The sequence below is a fragment of the Lissotriton vulgaris genome, chromosome 1_1 (assembly GCF_964263255.1).
Source record: "Lissotriton vulgaris chromosome 1_1, aLisVul1.2, whole genome shotgun sequence".
NCBI lineage: Eukaryota > Metazoa > Chordata > Amphibia > Caudata > Salamandridae > Lissotriton > Lissotriton vulgaris.
Window position 1 is genome coordinate 345,429,304 of NC_141685.1, and position 16,170 is coordinate 345,445,473.

Here is a 16,170-nt window from a genome sequence, read left to right on the forward strand (position 1 = left end):
CGACTTTCTCCCTATCGACGCCAGAAAAACGGTGACAGTGGCGCTCATAATCTCACGACTAGATTATTGTAACGGCCTGCTCGCAGGGGCTAAAAAGAGCACGATTCTAAAACTACAGAGCGTACTACACACAGCTGCACGTTTAGTCCTGGGACTGCCCCGCAAATCTTCCATCTCTGCGGCGCTTCGTTCCCTTCATTGGCTACCCCTTCACAAAAGAATTCTTTTTAAAATCCTGATCATAGCCTTCCGGGCCTACAACAAAACAGGCCCTAAATACCTCACCAGGCGTTTTCCCCACTACACCCCTAGTGGTCATCTTCGCTCTACCCATTACAATCTTATCCTCCCCTCTAAATACAATTTGAAAACCAAGGGCGGAAAAACCCTCAGTTTCCTTGCCGCGAAAGCCTGGAATAAACTGCCCAAAAACCTCAGACAACTGACCCAGGAAAAACCTTTTAGAAAGCTTCTTAAAACCTGGATCTTCACTCTCCCCGATGATTACACCAAAGCAGCCATCTAATCCTCTTGGACTAGCTCTCACAGGATTCTCAGCGCCAAGATGCTCCCTTCGGAGCGAACGCTGCGCTCTAAAAATACCCCCCAAATATCAAATATCAAAAAAATGGTCCCGCTTTCCACAAGGTCCTGATGAATGCTTAGCATAATGTGCTAATACAAGCAGAAACATGTTCATGTCGACCAATTTTTAGTTTCTATCGGATCTTCCAGCCCCATTGTTTAGTTGGTATTGATCCGTCACCTGGTTTTATTAGAGCCCATCTTGCCCTAAATAAAGAGTTTTTCAGGGCATATTTGGTTACTTTTTAAATTTGCACCACTTCTCTTGCACTACATCACAACCCGCTCCGCTGCAATTGCAGGCGTCGTAGCACACCGGAACGGAATTCGGCTGATCCGGTGGGGACCCAATGATGAAGCATGTCTCCAACCAGGTTGGAGAGTGAGGGTTCTTTTCAAAACCTTTGTGTGTTTCGTTTAGTATGTTTATGAAAAGTCACTCTTCTGTTGTTTTCGTATAGTATGGAAACAACTGCAGGAGAAGCCCACTCTGGCTTTGTTTTACTTTCATCTCCCGCCAATGAAACAATATAAACCATTGAGAATGGTCTAAGAATGTTACAGTTCGATGTGGAGTTGAAGAGTGCTGCTGTAATGCGGAGCCAAAGCATGCTGCTGCAAGACAGTCCTATTGTCACCATTGAAATAGAGCCCACTGAAGAAGTGAATGGAGCATCGGCCATGGTGAATAGGTTGGGTTTGGCGGGAGGTGTAGAATTGTCTTGTACAAAGTGTCAGGTAGGCTAGAAACCTCAATGTGTTCCACCCCACAGGTGTTCCTTTCCTATAGTCTCACGTATTTAAATGCAGCATTTACAGTTCATACTGAAAGAAACAGCCTGCCACTATGAGTTGAGTCACATAGTGTAGAAGAGGATGTGGCCTTGCAGTGGCATTACTGACAAGCTAGGCAGGCTGTCTGTCCTATGTCCAAGTGAAAGTATGGCAGCTGCACTCCAAATATCCTCTATATGGAAGAAGGCAATTGACTTCGGACAATCTTTCATAAAACATATGGCTCTATAACCCTGATAGATTTCCGCCTGCCCTAGTTCCAGTTCTTTTCAAAACATCTTTTCATCTTCCCAAGTGAATATTGTGTTAGAATAAAAGGTTTGTACCTTTAACTGTTCCCACAAATGATGGTTCCACAATCACACATATTTTTACTACCCATCTCCATCTTGTGCTCGTCTCTATTTCTACTCATATGTTGGTTCCACCATCTCCAGTAATTCCTCATCCCCCAGATTATAACAAAAAAGATGTTCATTATACGTAAGCCAAAACCATAGTCATTTTCATTGGTTGTTACGTTTAGACTCAAGCATGTTCTTCTTGGCGAATTATGAATGTTAATAGGACTAGTGTACTCAACAGTTTTGTATTTCGTACTGTAAATAAATACATTTTACCTTTTTGTTTCCTTAAGGGTATTCATTCTGTTCCTGGTTGGTATCAGCATTCTCTGGATACCCATCATTCAGGCAGCCAACAGTGGAAAACTCTTCGACTACATGCAGTCTATGACCAGTTACTTGTCTCCACCAGTCACTGCAATCTTCCTTCTTGCTATCTTTTGGAAGAGAATCAATGAACCTGTAAGTACTATGCAAGTACTATGAACCAATGAAGGTGACACATTCTGGGGTATCTGGCTCTTGATTACCCAGGGTAATAGCTACTGTTTGACAGAATAGGTGAACCTGATAATAAGGCCAACTTTTATTACAGTTGTGATTGGAGGGTCATGTCACCATACCAGGTGAAGCATGCACCACCTCCTTAAGGTATAGAGTCACATATGTAATCTCTTTTAGTAAGTATCCCTCTAAAAGAAGTTTTTATATTGATCATAGTGCTTGGTCGCCCCCACTGTCCCAGCAGTATTATGTACAAAGTACAACAATATTGGACATGGATATGTTCTTGGCTTGGACAGGCCTACTGTCTGTTTTTGCTTTGTAACTTTTGCTGCTCAATAAGAATATCCAAGTGCGCCCTTTAACTCCTCATCATTTGTGACTAGCATGCACACACCTATGCACATACACAATATATAGAAATAAATGCAACGGATTTCCCTTATTGTAAATCACATGTATCTCACACATAAGGAATAATTTAGCTTTGAACTCACTTATTGTGATGGCATTTTAAAGCACACTGAAAGTTACCTTGACTAACAAATTGAGAATTTTAACTTTCCATCGTCACATAAAATGTTCTGCTTGCATGTTTTGGAAAAGAGAACTATTTTGTGTGTTAAAAGGGATGGATATGATACAAAACCCTTGCCTTAAAAAACAATAAGCTGATGTTGCAGGCTGCCGCTGAGATCTCAGGAGCACCCTTCAGCATGCAGATCACGTTTACATGCTCTTCGACAAACAGAAAACCCTGGCAATCAAACAATAAAGCTGGGTTGGCATTTTTCCTTAGAAGAAAGTATTTTGATGCCCCTTTGTCCTACCCCACACGCCAAAGACATTCGTTTGAATGTATTAGGCTATAGGGCTAGCTCATTTTTTAGCTCATGGTGAGAACTGAACTCCAATCTTTTACTGAAAACATCAGGCAGCAGTGGAGGGTCACATGTGACAATGCTTGAGTTGAATAGTAGGGTTGCACAGACCCAAAGTCAATCGATCATTGACATACTAGGTATAATTCCATCCATTTTTCAAATCCACATAGTTAGAATAGTAGTATGGTGTGTTTATTTATTTTACATGCTCAATACAGAAATAACTTTGGCGCAGTGATATCAACATTCACCACAAACATTAAGAACACATGAATACACATTACTAATGATCTTAGGCATTCTCACCATGCATTACACAAAAACAAGTGATCCTGGGTGCAACTAGATACCAGCCCTTTAGTACAATGGCTGATTGGGGAACAGTATGTACTATGCAATTCTAAATTACACATGGTCATGGACTTTCATTCATTGTGATGAGATCATACAATCCTGAACTACTCATACACATTGGTGTAAGAAGGTGTGCTCCTATTTCAAAGTCACATTAGCAACAGCACAAGCCACTGCATTTCCATACTTCCCTTGGATATCACGCACTTGCTAGGATATCTGGAGGACTCCTCCTCCTCCCTTTGTCTGTTCAACACAATGCAGCCAAACGTGAGAGCTCCCATGCCTTTCTCCATACTTTGATTATCCGTGATAATCGCAGTGACCGAGAGGAATGTACTTTTCACCATTCTAGATGTGACCTTCAAGTCAGCCCAAATTGGGATAAGATTTCCTCCTTTCCAAGGACAGCAGGGCCAAATGCTAAATAGCAAGCACACTTTTTAAGTTTTGAAAAAGGACATTTATTAAATAAGTTGTATCAATAAGTAAGAAACCTTATAAAGTAATACAGAAACAGTAAAAGTAAGGAGTGCGTTATAACTTATTATGACATAACAAGTCATTAAAACATGATGAGAGCTAAATATTCTGTTAACTTGAGGGAAGTACAATAAGAAGCAGGAAAAGGAAAGAGAGGAAAACGAGAAAAAAGGCTAATGGTACACCAAATGACAAATAAAGAGTGCAATGATAAAGACTAACTGGGGAAATATTGAGAATAAGAAAGAGACATGGAGAATATATAATCTGTATAAGTGCAGCATAAATTAAATATTACAGTCATGAAGTGAAAACTGTAAGTAAGGATTTAAGGTAGGTGGGGGATGACTTCTTCAATTGAAAGTTGATGGGAACTAAAACTCCACGAGTATGAATCCAGAAAAACAGTGACTGGTGACCAAATTGTATCTCTTTCAACAGCAAGTACAATGGGGTTATCATACTCTCTAACAAGTTTATGATTATAGCATAAGCCATACCACCAGACTTGGAAAGAGATGTTTGAGTAGTCTTTCCAGTTTTTATTTTTCTGCCAAAAAGCAACATCAACTAATAAATCAACAGTATTGACACTGAGTGAACAGCCACTTCAATGACCTGAAAGGCTAACTAAAAATATGTTTTCAAAAGAAAAAGGTACATTAGTGTTAAAAACACAATTCATTTGTTTCCATACTTTCAACCACAATTCATGTGTGTGAGGAGAGAAAAGAATAGGGAAACATCCTTTACTATGCAGACCAGAAAGGGCCTTTACAACGACTGCAACAGTTCCATAAGTTCCACATTTCCATGAGTTCCTTTAGCTGACTTGCATTAAAATACGCAGTGTTGGACTAGTGTTGGATTTTGAGTCCAACACCATCCCTACTGAAACACAGATTGGAGTCAGAATAGTAAATTATATTATACCAAAGTCCAGTGCTTTCCGAAAGCAAGTCAGAATCATGGTAAAGACTTGCGTGCTAAAGGAATGCACAGCAATAATGCAGTCATTGGTTAGACTTTGTTGTTAAGGCATGTGTGGTTCTGTAATAAAACATAAAAATAATATGGTTAGCACTCAAAGTGAATATTTTTGCATGAAGAACAAGAGGGTAAAATGCTAGCGTGCATTTAAGTTAAAGTAACAAGGGTAATTATGAGACAGTTATAGATAAAAATAAAAATAAGGTCTGAAGTTTATTATCTGATTGAGAGGTTTTGTGAAGTTTTAGCCTTGTATTATACTGTAGTGTATTAGACCAAGATATGTTTAGGTCACGTTCCATTGTAATTTAACTTCAGGTTTATCTCTGTTGTCTGTGGATGCACTGGAGACTCCTTACCCCTTCGCTGCTAGGCCTCTCCCCCCTGTGCTTAGGCCCCTGTAACTTTTTGACCACATATGTTATCCGCAGCAAATTTGCATGCTTTTCTTCCAACTTCATGGGGATTTCAAAGGTACCCAAGGTTTGATGAATCCCCTGGAGGAGACCCAGAAATAAGCCAAAATACAGCTACACCATACTTCTAGCTTTCTGGGACAAGCAGACTTTTGTCAAAAAACCTACATGTTTTACACAGTTTTAGAATTTTTCTGGGACATAGCCATTTTTTGCTATTTTTGGTGCGTTCAACCTCTTTCCAGTTAATGGTACAAATGGGTACAAAAGCAGTGATGGACCTAAAAAGCTATACATTTATGAAAACAAAAGTGAAACTGAGTTAAAATAAACAGCATTTTCACCTTTAACTTCTAATAAGTATGACAGACGTTTGGAAAACAATATACTGTTACATCTGATGCACCCTTCTGGTTGTGGGGATATATAGAACTTGTAGGTTCACCAAGAACCGGAGGAACCCAGAGCCAATAACTGAGCAGCGCCTTGCAATGGTTTTTTATTGTGTCTTAGGTATATTGCAATTCATTTGGAAAAATATAAACAGGGAAAAATCGGTATGAAAGTCACCTATGTATTTCTGAAATGAAAAAACAAATATATAGAGTTTATAAACAGTAGCTATTTGCACATCTCCGAAATTGAGGGTACCGATACCAGTATGTGAATTATAGGTCATTTTTCAAAGTGATTTCTTTTTTACAAATTGTCTTACATTTGGAAGGCAGAAATGCTTTTAAAGTCAATAGGTTGCTCTACAATTTTGTGTTCCCCTAAGTCTCCCAATAAAAATGGTACCTCACTTGTTTGGGTAGGTGTAGTGCCTGCGTCAAGAAACGGCCCAAACCTCAACGTGGACACACCACATTTTCACAATGAAAACAGACCCTTTTTTTGCAAACTGCCAAGCTGTAGATTTTGAACCCTAGCTCTGCCCGCACCTAGGGAAACCTAGAATACCTATACATTTTTGAAAACTAGACACCTAGGGAAATCTAGGATAGGGTGACTTGTCTGGCTTTCACCAGGTTTTGTTACCCAGAATCCCTTGCAAATCTCAAAATTTGTCGAAATAAAAACATTTTCCTCACATTTCCGGGGTGGAAAGTTCTGGAATCTACGTGGATCCACAAATTCAGGGTCCATTTTCTTTTTGTGGTTTGTCCACTTGCGTTGTGGGCCTTATACTGTCGCGGGCACTAGGCCTACCCACACAAGTGAGGTACTATTTCTATCGGAAGACTTTGGGGAATGTGCGGTGGGTGGGATTTTTTGGATCCACGCAGATCCCAGAAACTTTCCATCACAGAAATGTGAGGAAAGTTTGCTTTTTTTAAACTAAGTTTGAGGTTTGCAAGGGATTCTGGGTAACAGAACCTGGTGAGAGGCACAAAAGACACCCTATCCTGGATTCCCCTTGGAGTCTAGTTTTAAAGAATTTACCGGTTTGCTAGGTTTCCCTATGTGTTGGCTGCGCTAGGGCCCAAAATCCACAGGTAGGCACATTGCTAAAAAGAAAGCTATGCCCAGTGGGCTTTCTGCCATCCTGGGGGAGAGTCAGAGGTTCTCCCTATATGCCCCCAAGGGGGACAGAAAGACTGTGGCTATTAGTTTGGGGGTGGGGTCATTGGTATGCCCATTCTGGACAGCCCCATGCATAAAAAAGCCAGGGTAATTGCTTGTGCGTAGTGTGTTCTCTGACGCCCCCTGAGGGGCAGATCAGGGGCTACTGCCCCAATCTGTCTCCTGGGGGCAGAAAGACTGTGGCATTTTTTTGGGGGGTGGGGCATACCTATTCTTGGCAGCCCCCACCCCTACATACATTAAAGAAAAAATCCCTGGTCCCTTGTGGGCTTTCTGCTCCCAACCCCCAGGGGGGCTGATCCGGGGCTACTGCCCGCGTCTGCCTCCTGGGGGGGCAGAAAGACTATGGCATTTTTTGGGGGGGGGGGGTGGGCATTGACATGCCCATTCTGGGCAGCCCCCACTGCAACATATATATAAAAAAAGAAATCCCTGGGGCCGAGTGGGCTTTCTGCGGGGGCAGATCAGGGGCTATTGCCCCCATCTTACTCCTGGGGTGCAGAAAGTTGTGTGCCTCCTTTGGTGGTAGGGTGGGGGCATTGGCATGCCCATTCTGGGCAACCCCCACCCCTGGCATATAATAAAAAATCACTTGCACTTATGGAGCTTTCTGCCCCCGGGGGGCCAATTGGGGGCTACTGCCCCCATTTGCCCCCCAGGGGGACAGAAAGGCTGTCTGGCCTAATTTTATAGGGGAGAGGAAAGGCTCCAAGGGGCCACTACCCCCTAGTGGATGGACCCCCACTTGGGGATTGCCCTCCTGGGACAATCCCCAGTCAGGGATCCACTAGGGAAGGGTACCATTAGAAAGGGTAGATTCTCCCATTTCCAACGTCACCTCTTCCATGTTTTCCGGTGCTCGGGGGCTGAGATAGCCCCACACGCACCAAAACTGTAAATCTGAAACTACGTTTCAGTTTTGTTTTCAACGTAATGACAACAGCGCACCAGGTGTACGATCATCATTACAATGAAAACAGGCAGTATGCTTTGGGAGGTTGGGGAAACTCTATCCCACCTCCCAAACCCCCCAAAAAACGGGGAATCTCTCTGCTGTTCACAGCAGAGGGATTTTTTTGATGAGTGCTCATGACGGAATGGTTCCGTCATGAGCACACTGGCACTTATTCTCATGACGGAACCATTCCATCATGAGCATAGAAGAGGTTAAATATAAGAAGCTGGAGGGGATTATGAGAGCAAATCTGACAATTGAGGATTTTGAAGATGAGTGGAATTGTGTGCTAGTAGTGTGGACATGGTTTGTGAGATAGTGTGAATGTAGAAATTACACTTTTCATTATAAGATTAAGGAAAATTAAAAATCAATTGTGCTGGATAAACAGAGAAAAAAGAATTATGTTGAATATGTTGAGGAATCCAAAGTAAACCTTTCTCTATCCAAGAGTCTCAAAAAATGTATCTTTTGTTAATTTTTATATATTTATTGTATCATACGGATGAATTAGAATGTGTTCTTTGAATGGTGAGAGAGAAATACTGCTTGTCAACATTTTTTTTGATTGGAAGTACATGACAGTATGTTTTGGGGTGAAAGACTAGGATTCTTGAAAGGAGAAAGGATGATATCAATATCTAACCAAAGAAGAGAGTATTCTAAATGTTTTTTTGATAAATAATGTGAATTGAGAATAAAAATCGGGCAAATTTTCATCTCTTTTTTATTTATTTCATTTGAGTTGGAGAAGAGACATACAGGTGATATATTTTTCAAGAGAAATGAAGATAAAACGGAAAACATTTTTTAAAGAAATGATATGGGGTATTAATAGAATATTGTGGAGAGGAGAAATAGAACAAGTGTAACAAGCATCATTTGAGAAAGTCAAGTGTACCCTACCAGGACAAAAGTAAAGGGATGCCTTTTGGAGGTTAACTATGTTAATTTAGTTATAACTGCATATGAATTTAAAGATATTTTTTTCTTTATTACAGTCTGTAAACCAAGGTCCTAAATACTTGATTTTATATGAATTCAAAGCAAAATTATTTTGAATGAAATCTTGTTAAAAGCATAAAGTGAGTGATAATTTCTCCTTTGTCTGTGTTGATTTTATAACCAGAAAGAGCTGCAAAATGATTAACTTCTGTAAGGAATGGTGACAGGGAGGAATCAGGATTGGATCCAAATATTAGAATTCCATCAGCATAAACATAACCTTTAACTTGTTTATCCCTGTAGTGAAAAGCAATTAATTTCAGGGTTTTGTGATATCCTTGCAAGAAAGGGTTCTAGTGTGAGAACAAAGAATAAAGGCTATCCCTGTGCGACACCGCTTATTAATAAGAAGGATGGGGGAATTAAACCATTAACAAAAATTGAAGGTTTGGGGACTGCATATAGAACACAAGATAACATTCAATAAAATTGGGACCATTAGCAACACAAAAGAGGATTGAAAAATAAAACTTAAGTACATGCAATCAAAGCCATTTAAGGCAAGATAGCTGCCAATCTTTGCTTATAAGATTTGGATTTACATAAAACATGAAAAAAAACTAATATTATCTGAGGTATGTCTACTCTTGATAAAATCTAATTGGTCAAGAGGACTAATAAACATTTCAGCAAAAGATTTGTAATAAGAGTTTGCTGGGAAAGTTGATGTATAGTTACTACATAGCATAGAATCTCTTTCACCTTTGGGTATGAGAAATATGAATTCTGATTTGGTATTTATAAATTAGGAAAATAATTGATAAATGTCAGGAAATAAAAACTCAGGAAAATGAAGATAAAATTCAATAAGTAACCATCAGGAATGGGAGATTTTCCTGTTTTAATCAATGTCAGTGCTGTGATAGTATCCTTTTTATAGATGTCCTTTTCCAAAGAAATCAGTATGACTATTTATTTGAATGGATCATAAATAACGCTGTATATCATTTTGGTGAGGGATTATCTTAAGGGTATTATAATATTTTGTGAATTAGCCTAAGATTTCAGCATCTTTAACTAGAATAGAAGAAAGGAATCATTGTGTAGAATGAATTCTTAATTTATCGCAATCTTTTTAGATTTCAAGATAATTAGCCAATAGCTTACCTACTTTATTCTGACCTCCATAATATATAGCACTTGATTTAGGTAGATTAGAGGCAGCTTTTTGTATAAAGTTTGTTATATTGAAATTTGACTTTGATCAAGTCATCTAAGTGTGATTTGTATTTGGTAGTGAAATCTACATCTTCTAGGGTTTCAATATGTTTCACAATTTCTAGTGATGTCTAAAAATATCATTTTTGGGCGGGAAATGTATGAAGTAATGACTTTTCTAGCTGTAGCCTTAAAAGAGACCAAAATAGTCTGGGGTGCGATCTCAGGATAGGAGGTGGTAATGAAGAATTCATTTATGAACAATTCAAATGGTTCAGTGACAGAGGTGTCCAGCAACAGGAAGGAATTGAAGCACTATCTTCTATTACCTTTACAGAAGGATGCAGGTCTAAATCTAAAGTGACAGGGTCATGGTCATGAATCAGTATTTAGCCAATATCAGCTTTTAAAATATGTTATGGTATATGTTAAATAAATGGTCAATTCTAGATTGAGAGAGACTCACTGAAAAGAAAAAGGTAGATTCTCTCAATAAGAGCTTCCAAAGTCTACAAGCCTCCACAAGTGAGCTTTGTTCTATATATTCATGAAGTCAATCATGAATTCCTACTTATTAGATATCATCATAATGATGAGTTGTGTTTTTGAATGCTGGCCCTTTTTCTTGAAGAAAAAAGGACTACATTTAATCTGAAAAATGTCATTTTTTAACATTTGTTTTGGGGTTAGTAGTGGTCCCTAGACCACTGCCTTCTCCCCAACTACTTTGTTTACGATTCACAACAGGGACCCCCTCCTTTCTATGAGTGTGTTATCAGCCCAACTCAGGAATCTGTAAATTTTCCATATTTTGCACCAGATTACAGTAGCAAAACATTAATAAATCCCTTAACTAATTGATGTTTGTAAAGGATTCCCTAAAACTTTCCTTCCAAATAATTATTTGTAACGGGCAAGATGGCGGACGCGATTGTGTCCGAGTGAGCAGCGCAGCAGAGGCTCCCGACCGGCTCCACAAGTCACCGCAGAGGAGACGGACTGATAACGGAGCATAGCGGCAGCAGCAGTATTAGCAGAGACGGATTGCAGTCACCAGAATATTTGGAGAATATTTGGAGAAATAAATTCAAAACTCACGGATTTGTTCGGATAGCTGCCGGCTCTGGTATGCGGTTAGACCCGTGGAAGAGCTACTCGCGTTTCCTGCAAGCAGCGTGGCAGCAGCGTTCCTACCCCTCCCCCGTCTCCACACCTGGTCAGAGAAGTCAGAGTGATTACCAGGCAGCACTGAAGAACAGAGAACGCCAGCAGCAGCTACAGCGACCACAATTACAGGGGAAAAAACGTTATCCTGGTGGGCAGACAAAGATAATGGCGCCAAAAAACCCCAATACAGTGGTTCAAAGGCAGCAGAAGCCAAAGACAAGAGCGGCTACAGCAGCAACACAGGAGATTAATGGTGAGACGGCATCAACAGCGTTATCAGCAACTGGCGCAGTGAGTACAACTAGCACAGCTTCTGTTGGAGACTCATATGAGAGAGTCTCTCAAAATATGACTGTAATGGATGCCTCTTGCAGCGAAATTACACCAGAAGTACAAACACTAACGGATGTACAAAACATGAACAACATGAATCAACTAAATCAAGATGAATATATTGCTCCAGTGACAGTGGGGGGTATAAATTATAGAGCCCTAGCATATGCAGATGACTTAGTCGTGCTTACTACGGATATAGAGAGGACGTTTCCTAGAATTGAAGATCTGGCAAATAATTTCGGTTCCCTTTCAGGTTACAAATTAAATCTATCTAAGACGCAAATAATTTATATCGATCAAGTCTCTCCTCCTATTGCCAATATAGTCCGGGAAGCAACATACTTGGGGATTAAATTAACTACTCCTATAATAAAAATTCCAGACCTAAATTTTGCCCCGATTTTGAGTAAAGCGAACTCAATATTGGAAAGAATAGACCATTTGCATCTATCCCTATACGGCAGAAATAATGTATTAAAAATGCTAATTTTGCCAAAATGTATATAATTATTTAGAACAATTCCTTTGGAATTCCCGCTGGAGTATTTTAAACAAATTGAAAGAATGTCAGGAATATTCTTATGGGGGTACAAGGGTATCAGAAGGGCATATAAAAAAATGATACTGCCAAGGGATAGAGGGGGATGGTCTGTTCCGCATTTGTTATTTTATTATCTTGCTACGATACTTCTGTGTATTGCGCCATTAATTGTGGGCAAAAAAAACCCCATTTCAAATGCACACTCTCCCTCGATCTATGAATTAGTTCTAGGCCAGGATTCTAATAATCAATTTCTAAGAATAATAGAACCGAGCTACTACAAAAAAACAAAATTTAAAATCATATTAGCGGCTTTCAAAGCTTGGAGAATCATTAAAAAAATTGGTGGGGATCTCAAAGGTTATAAGATATACCCCCCTAAATTCTCCACACTGCTTTCCCCTCATTTTTAGAGACGCAGTGATGAAAAGGTGGAATAACAGTGGTATATATTTTCTGAGTGATTTATATCCAACTAAGGCAAATAGTCTAATATCCTTTTCCGATTTACAACAGAAATATAAAATTCCTTCACAAGATTACTTTAAATATTTACAGTTATCTAGTTTTCTAAACTCTTTAATGCTTAATAAGTATCAAGACTTAAAATCGATCTTGTTGCTAGAAAGTCTGTATGTTAAAAGAAAAATAGGGTACTATTATAAACTTCTTATGACTTTTCTATCTCATGATCTTTTCTGGGATTCAACATAAATGGGAACAAAAGCTGAATGTAGATAATCTGTTGTTGGAGGAATCAATTATAATGGCTAATAATATTCTGATTACAGGACGATCAAGAACTCAGCATTATATGGCAATGTTTAACCTTTATCACACACCGGAAAAAATTATGAAATGGGGGGGCACGGCAGGTATAATGTGCAACCGATGTATGCATATAGGAGCAGACTCAATACATATGTTCTTCTCATGCATCAAATTACATGGGCTTATTCAGCAATTACAACTTTATATTGAAAGAATTACAGGAAAATTGATAATTTTTACATCAGAATTGATTTTATTTGGACTTTCATCAGATACATTAATATTGGAACAACAACATTTGATTTTCATTATGTTAGCTGAATATCGAGCATGTATAACTCAGGAATGGATTAACTCAATTCCACCATCGTTCTCTATTGTGGAGAGCCCGTTTTTTAGCAAAGTTTAATTTTGAATCAGCTATATATGCAACTAAGGGAAGGAAGAAGAGACAATTAGGTATGAAAATATGGGCTCCGGTACAACAATGGATTCAAGAGGAAATGACTTAAAAAAAAAAAAAGGGTAGTATATGTATACATATATTCATTTGTGTAAATTTCTAAAAATGACAATGTTGTTGTGTTACGCTGATGTAGGTAACATGTAATTGTGTTAATTTCTGTGGGTTTGCAACCTGAAAATAAAAAAAAAAATTTAAAAAATAATAATTATTTGTAACAGGTCTCTAAACTAATTTTGGGATTCAATAACCTATAATTGAATAACTAAATGTTGCAGTACATCACAAATAGCCATTATCCTATACATATCTGAAAGACTGTGGGGTACAACTGGACTGGAAGATTATTCTAAGGTGTAAGTAAGAGAACAACATGTTTAAAGTGCAGATAAAACATGATTCCTCCCACTGTGCAACAGTTAGAACCACACAGTTCTCTAATATTAATACCTGATTTTTTTTTATATTTCACTGAATCTCAAAATAATAGAATATTAGCACAAAATCCTTTAGTAGGAAACCTTAAAAATGGAATCACCTATTATAGTTAATGAACAGACTTATTCTTTAGAGAGTCCTTACAGAACCATTCCTTCAAAACCCTCTACGAGTGTTACCTTTAAGAAACAATGTATTTTGCATTCTGTTGGCTTACTGTTTGATCCACATTTCTACCCAAGAATGAGTCACTGGAGGGTGCACCTTAAGAAAATTCTACAGTTCTTTTTTTTAAGTAAATGTTCTCCTTTATTTCTATTTTTTATAATTTATTTTCCATAAAACAGCCAAGGATTACAGCCAATGAGTTTCATTTAGACCATGCTGTACTTCATCAGGGTTTCTATCATTTATGCTCACAAAAGGTCATTTTAATGTATTATTATTTCAATATATTTGCAGCAAAATGGTAATTCATGCAGGCTGGGGTCAGAATATACCCCAACCCAGACACCTGAATCTGTCTCCAACTGTCGCTCTGGTCGGTAACCTCTCTATACATGACCAAAGTTTTATCTGTGTTACATTCTTAAATATTTCTGCTTAACAGAAGTGTCAAGCAAAAGCTGACATTTTGGTTGCAGTGCACCATACAGTAGCTACACTTTTCCTGTCTACTGCATTTCTGTAAGTGGAGTACGTCTGTCCAGTCTAGAAGTCTATATCTAAAGTAGGTTTGGGAGACATTTTATTTACGCTGGAGTAATTGGATTGATTTCAGTAAATACACTATGCAATGTATGGAAAGTAAGCAATTACTCTGGCTTGAGTAATTTGGAACATAAATCCTACCACAGGAAGCACGAACTAAGAGAGAGCAAGCGGCTGCTGGCTCCTGCTGTTTATATATTATATCATTCAGTTTTATTTTCTTAGCACATAATTTATCCTCTGGCTCATTTTGAAAGTGAGGATGCATTTTGCGCTAAGAAAATAGTGCTAAACACCAGATTTTTCTTCTCACACAATTACACATAATTATGAGCAATGTTACATTAATTATGAGAAATTATGCTGGAGAGTATTACACCTGGTACGCCTACCCCTCGTCTAGAGTAGGAGTGAGTGAAGGTTTAACTTTTCTTGTGTAGCTTGCTGAAATCTGTCATTTTATCCTTGGTAAAACAAGAAAAGTTTCCTAAAGTTTCGCAAGGGAGTGAAATAGCTGGTGTTATTAGGAACAGTGCTGGGCAGGGGCTGGGATTACACACATTGACCAAGGTGGGTGTAAGGAAGGACACAAAGAGTGGCTGTCACTTGTGGTTAGGATGCCTAAAGTAGCCCCTCTTTTTTTATTTTTTTGCAAAGTTTTGTAACTTGACTTCACAAAAGTACACTCCTGTACCTTAAAAACATCATCTAAAACTAAGTTAAGAGGCACCATGATGCCTCAACAAATCTTGAGTTGATTTTTGTTTTATCCACACTAAATGTGATTCGACAGTTCAGAATACAATGCTCCTTTCAATGTGGGAATGTTTGATTTACGTAAGATTAGTTTTCTTCAATGAGTGTGTACACAAAATATATTTATGGCCAAGGAAATGCATAACCATGAGGCAACCTCCCATATTGGTGCCATGATAACTTGCGGGGCCATCAACTACTAACAGCAATATTTAGTTTTTGGTCAGGATTGAGAGGCATGTCAGTGGTGAATATCTTTCAGTTGTTGGTCATGTTGCTCTTATGTACATTAGGCACATTGGGCAAAATGTTCAGTTGCAGACATCCATTCTTTGTTACATGTTTGTGCCAAACATACATTCACCAGCAATTTGCTCATAGGGTTAAATTATATGAACTTTAACCACCACAGGATTGGAGAATTTTACACAGTCAGTGATACACACCATTTGTGTATACCAGGCACAACAGTGTACACAAAGTCCATTACCTGCCACTTCAATAGTAGACTGTGAGCACCACTGCACACCTCATTTGAGCATACCTCTGTGTGGTAATGGACTTATGCCTCTGGCCTGACTGCCCCTCGGTACTGTCTGGATCCCTAATCCTGATTTTTGCTGTCATTAGTAAACACGGATCTGGTGTGTACGCCATGTCATCAGCGTGTCTCATAGATTGCCATCTTGTTGGATCGGGAGGGGTTCCAAAAGTGCTACCTTCATAGTGGTGGATGGTTAGTGAGAATACCAGGAGCTAAGAAGCAAGAATGATTAGGTTCCTTATAATCTGTAATAGTGGTGGAAGGTTACTGCTCTTACCAGGAGTTAAGCAGCAAAACTGATCAGGTTTCCGATTATCTGTGTCACCGGAGTGAGGTGCAGAGGTTCACTCACTTTTTAAAGTTCTGCTGCTGTGTGCCTAACTCAC

General features: G+C 38.9%; 1 protein-coding gene across 1 annotated transcript in view; it reads left to right on the top strand.

Annotated features, from left to right (window-relative positions):
* LOC147747155 (sodium/glucose cotransporter 4-like) overlaps positions 1–16,170 on the top strand; it is a 447,273-nt gene that overhangs the window by 264,141 nt on the left and 166,962 nt on the right. Inside the window, exon 11 of the mRNA XM_086952401.1 lies at positions 2,018–2,186. Coding sequence (XP_086808527.1) covers positions 2,018–2,186 — 169 coding nt within the window. The remainder of the gene's footprint in view (positions 1–2,017; positions 2,187–16,170) is intronic.